General features: G+C 39.4%; 1 protein-coding gene across 2 annotated transcripts; it reads right to left on the bottom strand.

The window, feature by feature from the left end:
* Positions 1-1322: 1322 nt before the first annotated feature.
* Positions 1323-16238, bottom strand: adam17a (ADAM metallopeptidase domain 17a). Of its 2 annotated transcripts, XM_040042936.1 has the most exons (20): positions 15990-16238; positions 15582-15714; positions 14181-14314; positions 13929-14017; positions 13161-13344; positions 10754-10884; positions 10488-10574; positions 9791-9910; positions 9270-9414; positions 8893-8984; positions 8373-8525; positions 6469-6668; positions 6277-6380; positions 6017-6151; positions 5572-5699; positions 5323-5401; positions 5055-5143; positions 4872-4931; positions 3991-4027; positions 1323-3013 (listed from the first exon to the last, which is right to left on the bottom strand). In XM_040042936.1, exons 1-20 carry the CDS (start codon positions 16093-16095, stop codon positions 2637-2639), a joined length of 2583 nt encoding a protein of 860 aa, XP_039898870.1. In that variant the 5' UTR covers positions 16096-16238; the 3' UTR covers positions 1323-2636. The 2 variants fall into 2 exon arrangements, with proteins under 2 accessions (XP_039898870.1, XP_039898869.1); XM_040042935.1 differs by lacking the exon at positions 3991-4027 and having other exon boundaries at positions 15990-16237.
* Positions 16239-17023: the final 785 nt, after the last annotated feature.

Raw genomic sequence — 17023 nt, 5'->3', positions numbered from 1 at the left:
TTATGGGCTTCCAAAATGTGGGCCTTTTTATTCTATGACATAACCAAAAAACTAAATAAACTAACTCCTTCAGCTGATGCAGAGGTAATCCAAAAGACTCTGACTGTGGTGAATTAGAATGTGCTGTTTGGTATTGTATTAGAAAATTTGGCAAGTTTTTAATGGGCGTAACCCACATACTCAACTCTACTGGATCGCGGATCACGGGGGCAGCAGCCCAAGCAAAGAAGCCCAGACCTCCCTCTCCCCACCCACCTCCTCCAGCTTGTTTGGGGGAACACCAAGGCACGGGGGCCTCCTCTCAGTGGGACATGCCCGGAACACCTCACCCCAGGAGGTGTTCTTCTCCTCAAGTGGCTTCTTTCCATGTGGAGGAGCAGCGTCTCTACTCTGACCCCCTCTAAGGGAGAGGCCATCCACGCTTCTGAGGAAGCTCATATTAGCCATTTGTATCTGCAGTCTTGTTCTTTCAGTCACTACCCACAGCTCGTGACCACAGGTGAGGGTAGGGACGTAGATTGACCAGTAAATTGAGAGCACCAATCTGTCTGTCGATCTCCTGCTCCCTTCTCCCATCACTCGTGAACAAGACCCTGAGATACTTAAACTCTTCCACTTGGAGGAGGAACTCATCCCTGACCTGGAGTGGGCACTCCACCCTTCTCCTCTGATCTCTTAGCGTAAACTAAGATTTACAAACGTGTACAGGTATTTGTGTGTAACAAAAGCAGTCTGACCACGCTCCGTGTTACAATTTGATAATTTTCTTTTTCAAAAAGCTTAGAGTGTCTAAAAATGTCTAAAAAAAATTGTGGAATTATTTTCACTCACTTACAGAACTTGCATGACCAAGCATGAAACAAGTAAATTTACTAAAGTAAATTTTACACAACAGTGTACTTGAGCATAATCCATAATGGGCTTTTTGTGAAAGTAGTTTGCAAAAAGCAAGCAGTGTCACTTTATGTGCCCTTATTTTTTGTTTTAAATCTTTTAGCGTTTCACTGCAACAAGAACACTATGAATTAAAGGGTTTTTCCACCCTGTCTTGCACTCGGTGTGGGAGAAGTTTCAGACATGACTGCATGATCACAAGACTTTTCTGGATGTTTGTTATAATCTCTCACTCGCATATCACACAACTTCATAATGTTATGAAAAAAGTGTATGTATTTATAGACAATGGAGAAATATCCTTAGAGATGTTTGGCCTATGTGAAAACCAGCTGATAAAAATGAAGCCTTTCTTTTAACATTGTGCAGTGAGGACCACTGGTGTGCATCACACAGCAGCTGAATAGATATAAATGTGAGACCATGTGTCAGTGCACAAAGATTTTTTATTATTTTGACATTTGTGTAGGAAATGCAAGCAAAAACTTTAAAAGAAACTTGAGTAGAGTTTTGTAAGCATAAAAACATTAAGAATATACACATCATCTGATATACAGCAGGCCTGTTTTGTTCACTAACATTCACATCCATCCTGTACACTAAAAGCTAGTGTTTTTATTTTGACCATACATGTTTTCTTAACATGAGACACAGCAGGTAACAATACACAGGTGCATAGCTCACCTTGGCACACAGACAGAAAATTAAAAAATATATATTCAAATATTAAATACAGAATGTTGGAGTTGTCTGCTGCTGGGAATTGTATATAAATGAGAGTCACCGTGGGATAGTTGGTCACAAAATCCAAAAAGGCATCATATTGTTTTCTACAGGTTCAAACATCCCAATACTGAAGCTTTAGCAAAGCTGATATTACTTCTCCCCACTTTAAGCTCCACCTACCAAATAACACAATAATGCTACTTACACAGTACCTCAAAGAAACAGCTGATGAGACAGAATGTGTAAGCATGTAAACTTCAATTCTCCAGTGATGTTAAGATACTTCTAGACCAACTCCTCCTTTATGTGTTGTTTGCACTTCCAGTAAATGTTTCCTTCACTGAAAAATAGTTACACTTGCAACATTAATATAGAGAATCCTCCATCGTACTGCTAAGGTTTGTTCTGCTTCTAGGCGCTGTTTGGAGCAAGAAATGTTGCGTGAGCTTTTTTCACAACTTGAGGTTACTTACAGTATAACACATAATAAACCTGCGAATAAGGATTTGTGTAATCATTTTCAATCTGCAGGGATTACAGTTAAATATTTAGTATAATCTCTTTTTGTTCCTGACCAATATTTGCATTGTCAGAAACACATTTAGCCATTAGGTTAAACAAAATGAACATTGTTTAAAGAACTGGCAGCTTTATTTCCACAGACACTCAAAAGCTTCAAATGGCCATGGAAATAGATACCTTAGTGAAAAAGGCACAAAAACATGAATTTATTTGGATTTAGTGTTAGACAGCTTTGAGACTTCCTGTGTTGTATTTGTTCAGTGGCTCAATCTAATTTCATGTGACTGAATAAACACTTTTAGAGCACTAAGATCTGAGAAAGATATGTTACGCTTTAATACCGGTTGCAATAAGAAAGAAAAGCATAAGATGCTGCACATTTGTTCGTGTTCCCTAAAAAAACAAATATCAGGACGCTTGTGCAAACACACTTGTTTTTTGTTTTTCCTCTCTCTCAGCACTCCGTCTCTTTAGTATCAATGCGTTCCTGCCTCTTAAGGCGCCGTCGGTCCTTGGCTGGTAGGTTCTGTTCGGTCAGATCCTCGAAGGAGGATTTCGTAGCCGACGAGCAGGCTCCTGCGGTTGTGAAATCTTCCAGCAGGCCCTCCTCTCCCAGGTGAGAGCCGCTGCTGGTGTCCTCCTGGATGGTGGCCATCCGCAGCCCCCCTGCGCTGTCCGGGGTGGGGCCGGAGTTCAGATCGGGGGCCGGGGTACTGGTGTTGGTTGCGAGTGTGGCCCGGACCTGGCTCTGCGGCTGAGGCTGTTGTTGATGGATGAAGGGCACGGTCCGGCCGCCGGAGGAGGAGGGAGGCTGAAGAGGCTTGACGATGCGCACGGATGCTGACTCGAGGTTGCTCAGCACGTCTTGATTCTGAAGAGGGAGAACAGCATGTGAGGACGGAGGCAAGTCACAGCTGTGTGTGACTGAGGTGGCACCCATTCCCTTTTTACTACATTCTGTTTAATTCAGAGCATCACATGTATCCCAGAACTTTACAGTTTAACTCCCCAACATATGTTTTATAATAATAACCTCATGTTGCTGATTGCGCTACCTTTAAGTAGCTCCTATCTACTCTTATCTACACTCTTAACACACACCCAATATCTTAAGGTGGGAATGAGTAAAAACAAAAACCTTTCTGCCTTTGACCATTTTGAAGTGTCAGGCAAATGTGATTTATTAATTATGACTGCAATCCATTTAGGGTTACCAGCACCCTGATATTAAACACATTGGTTCAGCTGCAGGATTTAAAAGCAAACCTAAATGGAACTAAGCCATCATTAATTTGATCATTTGTGCGAGCGCTTAAAATGCTCTAACAAGTCAAAATGTCTGCAAGAAAGGTCTTAAGAGGAATGTACCCCCCAGTCTTTTTCTCCTCCCTCCAATCAAACCCAAAGAAGGACCTCACACAGTGCACACAGCCACTAAACAAAAAAAAAAAATAGTCACCTAAACGCTTCTTGTTTTGGCTTTGAAGAGCAACTAAAAACTGAAAAATGTCGACACACACTGCATCCAATTTCACGAACGACAACAATGTGAAACCCGTTTGGTCGTCTCGATGTTTGAATACTCCAAAAGTGCAATCTTGCTTACTTGAGGCAATTCCTGATCTGCTGCTCCACAGCTGTTCAGTCGCATGAAGCTGTGCGCGCCTCCCTCGCTTTATTTGTCAGATGAAGACGAGTTCGAGGGGCTGCAAATGTGCAGCTGGATCAGTGATTACCATCAAGCAGTAAGTGACTGCAAGAGTATCCCAAACGTGGGCCACTGACCATGCACCGTCATGGACTCAATGGCAACGCATTGCAACACCAAGCCGTCGCACACACACTCACCTATGGCGGGAGCTCTACTACAAATTTCCACCATCTGCTGCAGTTCCAAGGCAAAGAGTGATGGACAGGTCATTCAGAAAACCCAGCAGTGACAGTGAGGCCATTGCTTGTGGATTATCTGACCACTGGTTTATACAATTTAAAGAGAGTCTTCTGATTCTCATTCTTACCCTTTTATTTTTCCAGGTCTGGGCTGGTTTACCACTAGCCTTTTACAACATCAAATAATGATATTAAAAAGGTAAAAACCACAATTTCCCAGCTCAGCAACAAAAACCATGACTGTTAGCAAATTTTAAAGTTGGCCTGTTTTGATTTTTCTCATCTTTTGTCACACATATACCGTTTCAATGCGGGAAGCACATATAAAACATGGCCAGGCTCCCTATGAACTAAAAGCTCAGGCTTAAGATGCTCTAAATGCTAATTTCATCATGTTTCCTTTTACTCTTGGTGCTGCAGGATGATCAGAGAAGGAAAATCAGCAGCAGACACACAAGACTTTTGGTTAAACCTTCTGTTTAAAAGGCTCAGCCAATCAGAGGAAAGTCAGCTGGAAAGAAGAAGAGCTAAAAACAGATCTTGTTTTCTGGCAATGAGGGGGTTGCCGTATGCTCCAGCATAAGATATAAGCAATACTTTGAACTTTAAATGTTACACTGCAGTTTTGAATTTATGTCTTAATTTCTCATTTGCAATGAAAAAAGGCCAATCCCTGATCCTCAGTTACAGTCCTTCCTGTTTCTTCTCCCTGCTTGATTAAAGAGGTCAGTTTTTAAGAAGCAATATGGAACTGGATTAGTTTGGTTAGTCTGGTGCAAGAGAGCAACGGTGGTGCACAGGATCAGCGTGTGTGAGCACTGGAAAGTTGAAGAACTTACATTTGGAGGATAATAAAATGACTTTGTGTTCTCCTCATACTGCTGGTCGAGTCGCTTGTCCTAAAGATAGAGGTAACAGAAAAGGACAGCATAAGCATAGTGCTAATGATGCAAATATCAGCTGCTCATTGTACACTGAAGACAATGGGGATCAGTGCAAATGGATATTCAGCAGCTTCTTACCACACAGTGAACCAGGATACTGAGAGGAATCCAGAAGATGAGGGAAAACACCACGACTGAGCCCACTATGTTATCAGCCAAGAACTTCCCTGATGTGGTGATGAGGTGGAGGATAGTGATAAACACACAAAAGAGGAGAAGAAGAAGAAAAACTTTGAATTTGACTAAGCTAAGCTACTACAGTCATAAACATTAAAACAATATCACAATTATTCAGAGTTTTATTGTATCTGGAAGCATTTTCACACACTTTTTAACGCCGACTTACCAAATGTGTTTATGTCCAGCTTGTCAATAAAGTCCCACAGCCTCTCAATCACATCCTGTACCTGCTTCATGCACTTTCCCTTTATGACCGAAAACAAAGTTCACATTGAAATAAAAATAATATCTCCAAAATGTTGTAACGCTGACACAGTTTTGTCAGCACTAGTGTAGTTCAGAAATACAGAAATATGATAGGATCAGCAGGTTTCTTGATTGCAGAGCAGAGAAGTATAAAGGTTTGGTAACTCACGCCTTCATCACAGAAGCCCACGGTGCAGGGTTTTCCTTTGCGAAGGAATAGAAAGTTGCCACCTTTAGAGGAGGGAGAGCAGGTGCCATTTTTACTCCTGCAGCACACTTTACAGGAGTGCTCAGTATCTGGAAGCAGAAGAGACGATCAACACAAGAAGCATTTAAAAAAATATTGAGAACTGTTATTCATTTATATCCTGGATATATTGAAAGAATATCCAAGCTTATTCTAACAGTCCCTTTTATTCTTAATATGTTACTTCCAGCTGTAAATCCAAAAAAGAAAAATTCATCTGTGATCTTGTCATTTCTTTCCAAACTCATTGATTTTTGCTTGTCTAGATACTCCTCCATCTGATTACCTCTATAATCAGTGAGAGTCTCCAGGCTTATTCAGCAAATCTCAGACATTTTCAAATGTTGTTGAAAGAAATAAAAATCACCATTGCAAGCGCAAGGCTGAAGGTTCAGCTCAGCCTCACAGAAGGGCACACACTCTCCATTGCGACACAGGCCTTTGTCGACACACACTGTGTTGTCAGCAGCATTTTCAGGAGGTGGGCATTCACTGCTGTTACCTGTTATGTGAAGAAAAGGGTTAATTTATCTAGTTTTTTAATCATTTTTTTCACCAAAACCAAACAAACAGGCAGGCTTGAATGACTGCTGCAGTTCTCGTGTTACACCAGCAGGAGGCGATCACCTGTGCAGACTGATTTGCCTTTACAGGTAGCATTGATGGGCTCCTGGCACACTGTTCCTCTCTTTGCATAAGTGCAGTTCTTGCAGCAAGGGCTGTTTCTGTCACTGTAAAGAAATCAATTAATGCAACATTTAATTCGATTGTTGTTTTTCAAAAAAAATTCCTTATAGATCCATCTTTTGGATTTCATACCTGCACTTTGCATGACTTTTGAACTTGCAATTGGAGGTGCAGCAGGGGTCATCATTGAGGTGGAGAAGCCCAGGGTCGCAATCTTCCCCATTCTCCACTCTGGAGTTTCCACAGACTTTGCTGTTCCTCTCTTTGAAGCACAGCGGTGCCTTGTGACTTAATGTCTTCTCTACAGAAGCCTTGCTGCAGTTGGAGAAATGCTTGAGGAAAAACAAGAAGATAAGAATTAATCGGTAACAGGAATTTTTACTGTTATTTTGTGTGTGTGATTAAAGGTGATGTGACAAAGAATAGTCATGAATCTTTAACGCTGAAATAATGACATACGCAAATCACTTGCCTCTAAATTTTCCAAACCTGAATCTCAAAAGGTTTAACAGTTTATGCAATTATCTTGTTTTATGCTTCTCCTCAAAAACCTAACGTGGTTGATGTGAAGCTGCAGAAATCATAAGGCCAATGATGGAGGAAGCGCATTAGATTTTGCGTGTGTTGTTAATTTCACAGGAACAACTGTGACTCAGTTATCCCACCTTCTGCACAACCAGAAGCTGCCATCCATTCTGCCCATCACATTCTGTATCATCTCAGCTCATCTTGCAGACATATATCCTGGTATGCAGCAGTCTATTCAAACTAAACGGCATCATAGCCTATTTAAAAAAATGAATAAACAATGCGACCTGATGTAAATTTGATTGATCTGCCCCCTCAAGTACAACTTGTTGGCAAGGTTATTATGGTTAACCAAAACAAAATGTGACATTTTAGCTAACTAAAATAAAAACTAGACTTTCAAAAATAATTAAAACTGATCAGATTTTTATTTGTTTGGCTGTAACAAAAGGGGACTTTAAGTCGACTGCTTTCTACAAGTTCTGTGTTTAAACTGTAAAGCTGAAACAGATTTTCCTAAACCTTGCCTCTGGCATAATCCATCGATACAATAATAACATTACAGACTAAAACTGAAACAAATAAAAACTAAATGGAAACGAAACATTTTCAACGATAACTGAAACGAGCAAACTCACTCTGGAAACTTACTGAAACTTAACCAAATGAAAAACAAAAAGTCCAAATGAAAGTAATCAAAACTATAATAATTCTGTTTCTATTGTGGACTTGCTGTTCTGACCTCTCACACCGTACACCGTTTGATTTCACCACAGAGTTGCACAAAAAGATGATGCCAATCACTTATAACCAATAGTTTGTCCATTCCCACAACTTTTTGATCAAAGCAAATCAAGTAGTAGCTGAACTACGAGCACAGCTGAAGTATTGTTGGGTCAAGATTTAATTAAGCTTAGGATCAGGACTTATTCATAGTGAGTAATACTAATTCACACAGCTACGTATTAATGACTAACATTGTGGGTCATCGCAGACGTTCTCTCTTCCTGGCATGTGACTGTATTTGTCTCTGTGTCAACATGGACTTTCACGAAGAACAGTTTAACCCTCCTCCTTCATCTTCCTGGTGTTTAGGTCTCAACTTTCTCAACTTTATTTCAAGTAGCACAATTTCACTAATCCTCCAAAGGTCATTGACATTTAGTTTTTTATGTTTAGTGTGCAAAGATGTACAGTGTAGTTTTGTTTTTTCTCTCTTTAATCATAACATGGCATCTCCTCTTTAGGTGGAAACTAGCTAACTAGCTTCTCGATCATTTCTAAGGCTGCTTTTTCATGGATACCTGGATGTTAAACTTTATTGTAACACCTTGGACGACAGACACATTGATCGTGATACTGTAGCTGAAACCTGGACTATTTAACTCTCAGTGTTGCTTCACTGTGTTTACTTTGGGAACTGAAGAAGCATCTGAACCCTGGAAATAGCTAATGATGTCAGGCTTACCAAGCATATATGTTTTTATATTACATGAATGGATAGTTACCTTGTTGTTGACATGATCTCCACTCACAGCAATAGGGTACATGACAAACTTCCCCCCCTGGTCATCACTGGGGGCACAGTACGGTATATTATCAGGATCATGCTCTGCTCCAAAGTTATGGCCCAGCTCATGAGTAGTTACCAAATCCGCCTCCTGATGAGACAAAAACAACATTAATTTTTAATGCTTAATTTTTAAGCTACCTAAGAATAAATCTAGAATCTAAAATCCATTCTGTTTAAAATAAAGGTAAAAGTTACAATTACATAGTTAAGTTTTGCACATTATATTTATAACAGTAAGCGTTTTGCAGATGAGCGTGGAGCATAACGCTACTTGGGGTGTCAAAATGCAGCCTGACTTGAAATCGATACTCATCACACCCACACAAAAAGGTGTGTCTGCTCTACCTAGAACCTCAGCTTGGCAGGCTGACATGTTGCGTAACATCTTGGCTGAACTGCACCCAGCAACTCGTTTTATTCTGAAATTATGACTAAAGAAATGAGACGAAACAGACCTTTGTGAGGATGGTTTTGCCGTAGTTCTTGGTGCTGGTCAGGCCTGTGTTGAGATAACTCGGCTTCTTTGAAGAATGAGATGGATAGTAAGCTAGAAAATTACAAAGGAAAGTGTCAGTACCTTTTTTTGTTTGTTCTAAAAAAAGCCTCCAACACATGGCTTTTTGTTTGGCTTCTTTTCAATATTATGGCTCGTTTTTCTTTTTGTTTTTAGCTTCACAGAGTAGAAATCATAGTTTGTCCATCTGGTCAAGAGCTGTGCCAGTGCAGTAAATTTTAATGGAGCTAATTGTCCTAACAGGGAAACGCTAAAAGTTAGGCTTTCAAAATGACATTAGAAAAATCCTCCATGCAAATAATCAAAAAGTGATCTTACGTTTTGGGCAGAGTCCACCTAGAGCCTGAGGTTTGGAGGGGGCCACATACGCCAGACCCAGTGTCCCCTCATCAAAGTCCTGGTATGTAAACAGGTGGGCCAGACACACACTGGAGGCATTGTCAGCAATGTCCGAGCTGAATTGCTGCAGGACAAGAGGATTCTTATTTGTCACCATTTCTGTACATCCTAATTATTTTTCAATGACAATACAAAAATATTGGACATTCAGAAACTGAGCTCTGTGTAAAACTCTTTGATTTGGAACAATATTTATCTTATACCAGGACATTTTACACGATGCACTCAACTTATTTACCGTATTACCTCAAACAAACCTGTGCTCAGCGACTTGAACTCACTATTTTTATGCATTTGTGTAAATGGATTAAACAACCTGATTGAGTTGAACTGAATGATTTCCAAAACTAATCTTGGAAATATGAATCCAGTCAGTTTTGCCTGAAAAGGCCCCTTTGAACTTTGTGTATCTATACACTTTGGTTTTCTTGCTTTTGTACCTCCAGAAGTCTCTTCACGTCCCAGACCTCCTTTCCTTTTACAGGGCTGTTCTCCATGTTGTAATGGACCCAGTTGGGCTGGTTAGGGGGAGGCTTTGTAGGCTCCTTGTTAATAATGATCTGCGAATAGTAACCAAAGACACAATTTCAGTAAGTGTCATTTCTGAGTAATACAAAATTTAAATTAAAGCCATGCCCCTAAGTGTAATGCTAATAATAAGTGCTACGTGGAACATTTTATTTGAAAAGCTATCAAAGTAATAAGAGCAATGTGTTGGGCGTTCCCTTTCAGACCCTTACTGGGGGTTAAATGTGACACAGTTCAAGTTCCTCTTGACATTTATTGTGAAGAAAATTAGTCATTAAGCAGCTAAATGAATGCATATCTTTTCAGTGAGAACGCACTGAGTTCATAGTGTGACAAACAGTGTTTCTATTCATTCCCAAAGCCAGTGGAACAAATTAAATTACCCAACGAGGAATGCACAAAAGCTTCCAGTTTCTCCTAAAAATGCACTTCTCAAAGCCGCTGAGGGGGCAGCGTTATTCTCAGCCTCATTTCCGGAGTGACGCAATATAAAACATCAGCCATCGTGAGGCTGGGAGCAGCACCGACTGACACTAAATCGCCACAAGTGGATCAAAATGTCAATATTTGACAGTACTGTAATGTTATGACACACAGCCACGTACACACCTGATGGATCTGGACCCCATAGTTTTTAAATTCCTTACTCCATGTTGTGTTTCTATAAATATCGTCAACTCGATCAATTAGCTCAATCTGGGATAGGAAAAGAAAATAATCAGACATACAAATAAAGCATTTTGACACACCTGAATATGCAAACAACAAAATTCCTGCTGGCTTTATTTACAATTACTCTTTCAACGGGAAACAAAATGTGACAAAAGTTATTCTGCTGAAATATACATGTATAATAACACATTAGAAAATCAGACCAGGTAGTTCAGAGTAATGCTCTCTTCTTTGCGGCCCATGTGTCTGTAGAAGCGGTAGTCTGCAACCAGCAACAGGGGACAGGTATTCTTCTTGTGATCGTGAACTTGTCTCTTCTCTCTGTGGTGGTATTCTGCCAGGACGAAGCAACAGAAGCAGAGAGAAAGAATAAGTACAAGCAGAAAGATTCAGAAAAGTAGAATCTTTTTTTGTAGCATTGCCTCACCAGATAAGTCTCAGGTAAGACAGATTAAGTACAAAGTACATAAAGATGCTGGACAATGAGGCCACGCTCCAATATCCCATTGTTAATTGTCCTCATTTTCAGATATAGTAACATGACTTCTCTTTTTTTGCTTGGCTGTGATCTGATTAAGCGCTACCTCTGTTCAGGCCAGATTTAAATAGCAGATTTAGCCTTATTATAGAGGTTTAACAGCACAATAAATGTGGATGAGGTGTACTTTACAGGGAGGAACAAAGCCACTGTAAACATAAGGTAATTTAATGCGCAGATCATACAGTGTTGGGCTCCATCACCTACCTTAAGCGTAGGTATTCATGATATACTCAGTTATTTATTTTTAGTCCGCTTAAGTTGCTTTGTTCTTCCTTTATTAAAAGTCTAGCATTAATCCATCTACCCACTCACTTTTCCAATTTAAGGTCGCAACCTAGCCATCACGAGGTACACCCCTGACAGGTTGGTGGTTTACAACAACATTAACACAGACACACAAACAACCATTCGCGCTCACACTCACAACTACGGACAATTTAGAATAAACAGCTAAACTAATATGCATGTTTTTGGACTGTGTGAAGAAGACAGACGACCCACACGGGCACAGAACCAGAACCTTCATGCTGTGAGGTAACAGTGCTAACCGCTGCACCATTCTGCTGCCCCTGCATTCATTGTCAATATTCAATTAATCATGTTCCTCAGCAGGGTCCTTCAAATATAAGCCAAATATGTGTTTAGACACGAAGGAAACAAAGTTCTCTTGCTGCAAGAATTTTCAAACTAAACAGAAGATGGCTTTATTTTATTCATTGGGTTATTTTTAGGTGTTTGGGGGGTTATTTTTAGGGGCTCTTTGCACAATTCCTCCTATTGTGCAAAGAGCCCTACATCACCCAGCTTTAAAAAAAAAAACTCTTCTATAAAAAGGTGGAGGGCCATGAGTGCAAAAATGAATTAAACAATCGCATCATTAAACATCCAAAAGTTGGTTCTGTTCACCTGGACGTAGCGCTTTCAGTGGAACGAACGTTTTGTCACTTTGATAAAATCCAGATGAACAAAACCAACTTTTGGGGATTTCCTCATCTGGATGACTAAGTTGGCAACAACACACATCATTAGATAATTAATTAAATATGAGTCAATGTTTAATTAAAATTTAAAATAAATACATAAACAATCTTTTACATTTTTTAAATAAAATAATATTTAATTACTTACACATTAAATGTTACAATTCATATTAATATATAATTTATTTAACTCATTTTGGCTCTTGCAGCCCTCCATATAAACTAAGGCGATCCTTCATTATAAATCTGTGCTTTTAATAGACTACAAATCTACAACCTACTACCCAAGATAAAATCAACAGCAAATCCTTTAGGAAAGAATGACGATTAATACGATTTTTAAAAAAAAAAAAAAAAAAATTATTCGAATGTATGTGCAAAGTCATTTTACCGTGTAACGGTCACAGTATGTTCGTCATAAAAATCTGAATATTCTACCTAGAAATGTTTAAGTGAGACTCACACACCCTAAATAATGCATTACAGAAAAGGAAAACAGGAAGACATCCTTTGGGGCATTACATCACACAGTACACTCGACACTATTCAAAAGTGTGGGTGTGCGCTTCACTGTCCTCCACAACAAGCAGTGGGAGACCAGTGACGACTCAGAGTCCGCTCATTGGGCAGAGGAGCATCCATGAATTTTAATGCCTCCTCCTCCATACGAACCTTCACCTCAGCTCATTTCCCCAAAGAGCATTTTCAACCAGGAACCAGTGAGAGCTGTTGCATACATCTCCTCTGGCACATCGCGCTGTTATATTCTTTACATTTCCAAAGCAGCACAAAAGAATGAAGAGGCATTTGGTTTTTACATAATGCCTACTTGTCATCAGTGTGTATGTGCATAACACAGGATGGAGATAGAAAGGCTTGTATTAAAGTGACTGAATCCAACACCCACCTCCTTTGTCTCACTACAGGCTCCTCTTTCCTTCTCTCCACCTTAAACATTTGCTATCCTCCTACTCTTTTTCACCTACTCCTATAATCCACACCAGCACAGAGCCCACGCTGTAACAGCACAAATATCTGCACAGATTTGCGAGATTCTCCACTTCAAGAGAGTTAAAAAGCACAGCTCACTCTCTTCCTGGTCCACCCTCTCCTGCCCTTCCCAGTCCCCTCTGGTATTCTGTGGCAAAAGGGGCTCAGCGTTGACGTAGCCACACACTTTTGGAGAAGCAATGCGGCTCAGATTCTTGACATCTTCTGAGCGATAAACCAGCAACCTCCCATCAGTTGGGGAATCGGTAAATCTCCACAGGGGCTGCATTTTTATACATTTTTTTAAGAGAGAAAGAAAGAGCTGGTATTAGAGAGAAAAATCACTGAGCTTGATGAAACGTGAGTATTGATAGCTGGAGAAAAAAAGACAGTAAGGGTAGTGGTGTGGTGGGAATGGACTGGCAGGTGTGTCAGATTTACACAATATGAAAAATGCACTGTATCGTTTACTTCTGTGTAGTTTCACATGTTAGTTGTGAATAATTAGAACAGATATTGGGCATTTTTAATCACACAAAATAAGCTCATTTCTACAAGGCATCGATTATTTAGCTGCCTCACTTTCTACTAATCTAGCATCTTTTTCAACTGACACTATAGGTAAGCTCTATACTGGTAATATTTTATGATATCTCAGCAAGCAAGCCCAGCACATTGTACTCAGTTGTTGTATACATATAGATTTTGGGGTTTTGTATTGGTTTTGATATTGCTGCCGTTACATGCTTCAGGAGTGCGGGCTTGATGATGTGAAACAGCTAAGGTTAAGCATCTTACAAAGAAAAATACTGAATTTAAATTCTCCCTCTATTTTGGCACGGAGACAGCAGGTATACAGATGCATACCTCTACATTGTACTCTGCTTCGTCAGTCAGAATGTGAGCAGAAAACTCATCTCCGTCTATGTGTGCCTGCACACGCGAATTCTCCTCCCCTGCGAACATAAAACAAATTATTAGTAACATTTAATAAATATGGATTTACTTCAGATATATAAAAATTTGCTTGATTTCCACATATAAACTGTAACTCTTCTAAAATGAAAGACTGGAAAAATTATATTCTGAAAATATGTTTTTTTTTTTTCATTCACTCACCAACAACATGGCCAGTGAAATAGTTTTGGAGGTGAACATCATAATTTTCCTTCATCCCGTGTTTGTCAACAAACACAGCTTGGAAGTTGTCCGTGAAAAGGTCTGTGTTTGTGGTCAAGTAAAGTTTGAAATGTCTGGATTTGGAAAAGAAGATAACATATTTTAACTTAACCAATGAATGACTGTTTGGTCCTGTGTGAGACATCAAACTGGGTTTAGCAGACATAGTATTCACTACGGGTGCAACGATACACAAAATTCACAGTTCGGTTCGATACTTTGGTGTCACGGTGTGTATGTGTATGTATCTCCTCCTAGATTGGAACACTGTAGAACATCCAGTGTGAGGGCCAACATCTATATAGCATATACAAATATTCTATAAAAATCCCACAATTGTATATATTTGTACATTTGACAGTTCAATTGCGCACCAAACACCTCGCACAGGAGTTTGCTAGTAAATATAAATTGCAATTATTAAATAGAGCAGGCAAAAAAATAGTCTTTGGGCTCATTTCGATTTTACAGTTTGTGTAAATTTAGAATTGTCATCTCAATTATTTTTGACGTGAGAGGATTTATAACAAAACTGAAACCTTTCTTGTTCCCCTTTCAAGACAAAGGGAACTAGGCACGAACTCACCGCTTCAACTGAGCCTTTTCTTGTTACAAATAACACTTCTTACAAAACAGTCTATAACAGCCACAACAGTCTATTAGGTTTGTACTGAGCCATGGCTGTGTGGATTTTTAACAGTTTCTAAAAGGTAGAACGCAAAACATTTAGCTTTTTCCAAGACTTACACAGTTTCTGCCATTACTGCTATTTGGCAATGATGGCAGTAATGCACATGTAGGATTCACCAATAAAAGAAAAGGTTCTGAGTGCTTCGGGCAAAAAAGCAGCCCAGTTAAGACTAAACGAAAGAAAAACAAAGCATGCTTTGAGAAAATCAGGAAAGAATTATCAGGAAAGTGCAAGAAAAATGGCTTAAAGAAAACAAAGTTCCTATGAGATTCATTTTTACCCTCTCTGTAACACTTGGAGACCTGATTGTGCCACTGATTGTGATCATTAATATTATTATTAGAATATAGTGACTAGTGAGACGACAGCAGATCAGTGTTATAATCTCTGAGCCACAAACATAAATTTGTGTTTCTAAAGAGACTGATAAAAAAAAAAAAAAACATGTAAAACAGTTAGAGATGTTTTACCAGGTCCTCATTACTCCAAAACCAATGTATAATATCACAGTGGAAATCTGCTCATAGATTTGATCAAGATTTTTACCTCTTTCATCATGTGCACAGCTATATGGGTCTTTGTTTTAACACAAACCTAAAGGAAAAATGAAGCGACTCTACAACATCGCTTAAAAGAGCTCATTGTTGTACCTGTGCAGGGCTCTGAAGCTCACCAGACGCTCAAGGTGGGACTGGGTGTGGACGTCCCTCTTCCTCAGAGAGTGCAACTGGAGGCCTGACAAAGGCAGCACCTCATAATCTGACAGGACTGAGTTCAGAGAATCTGGAATATGAAGGGGACAACTGTCACATAAGACCGAGCAGATACTGAATTCGTTCATTTACAAAAGTCTGCACGTGTGAAAACGCCCCTGTGCTCTCAATTAACAACTGTTCGGGATTTCGTGAGTTAATAAGTTATAACATATCTAAGATCGAGAAAATATAAGTGGCATTGCTTTAAAGTATTTTTTATTTACCAAAATTATCCAGAAGATAGCTTTATTGTTACCGTAAACTAACTTCTGCTTAGGCTGAATTGCTAAATTAGCTTCTTACCAAACTCGGGGTGGTCTTCGTGGTCCCCATCGGTAGCAGTCATTGGCTTAATTGCAGCGTTTACCCAGCAAGGAGCCAGAAGGGTAAATAAAAGTATGCTCTCCATTTTAAGCAGAGCTCTCTATACATGTGCTGTCATTGTCGGGGGTAAATAATCCGTTTGTTTCGACAGCTAGCTAAGCTACCCGGAAGTCCACCGAATGGAAAACATCCGCTAAAAGCTAATGTGCCGTTGGAAAGGAGTGGAGAATGACGTCAGACACATGAAGAGCAAAACTGATGTACGACATTAGATAAAACGCTTGATTTTGAGATATATATATATATATATATATATATATATATATATACATACACATAATCTGTAGTTTATAAATAAACCTATAGAAATAATGTAAATGCCATTTTGCATTTAAAATTTTAAATACACAGAAAATCTCAATTCCGTAAACATAAGCATGAGGAGTTGTTGATATATGACTGAGATCGTCTTATCATACTCCTCAGTGTGTATTTATACCACTTGAGTAAAGTACATCTTGCATCCGAGAAAAAGAAATCCTCCCCGTGACTGAAAACTAAAACCAATAGTGAAACTATAACCAAAATAAAACTGAACACACCAAATTACAAGCCCAGGTCATCCCGAGTTTACCTTCAAATCGGAGTATGAACAAATGTACATACTGCTGCTCCCTTTAGGGGTCGCCACAGAAAATTATCTGCCTCCATCTCACTCCCTAGCATCCTCTTGTCCTCTTCTGACATGCCAACCCTCTCTGCATGTCCTCCATTACATCCACTATTCTAAGCTTCTCACACATCGAAAACATCTCAGGTTTTCCTCTATGCCAATATGTTTTATGTTGTCATGTATTGCACTTAACTCACTGGGACAAAACATTTTCATTTCAAATATATTCATGTTTCATCTGTATTTTCCACCAGTGTTTGTTAAAGCATTTTACCTCAAGCTGTGCTAATGCGGAGATCAATATTGCTAGCTTAAGTTTTATTGCAGTAAAGGTAAACAT

The sequence above is a fragment of the Simochromis diagramma genome, unplaced genomic scaffold, assembly GCF_900408965.1.
Source record: "Simochromis diagramma unplaced genomic scaffold, fSimDia1.1 OVJJ01000304.1, whole genome shotgun sequence".
Classification (NCBI taxonomy): domain Eukaryota; kingdom Metazoa; phylum Chordata; class Actinopteri; order Cichliformes; family Cichlidae; genus Simochromis; species Simochromis diagramma.
The sequence above is the reverse complement of the archived record's forward strand: the minus strand, read 5'-3'. Positions and strand labels throughout refer to the sequence as shown.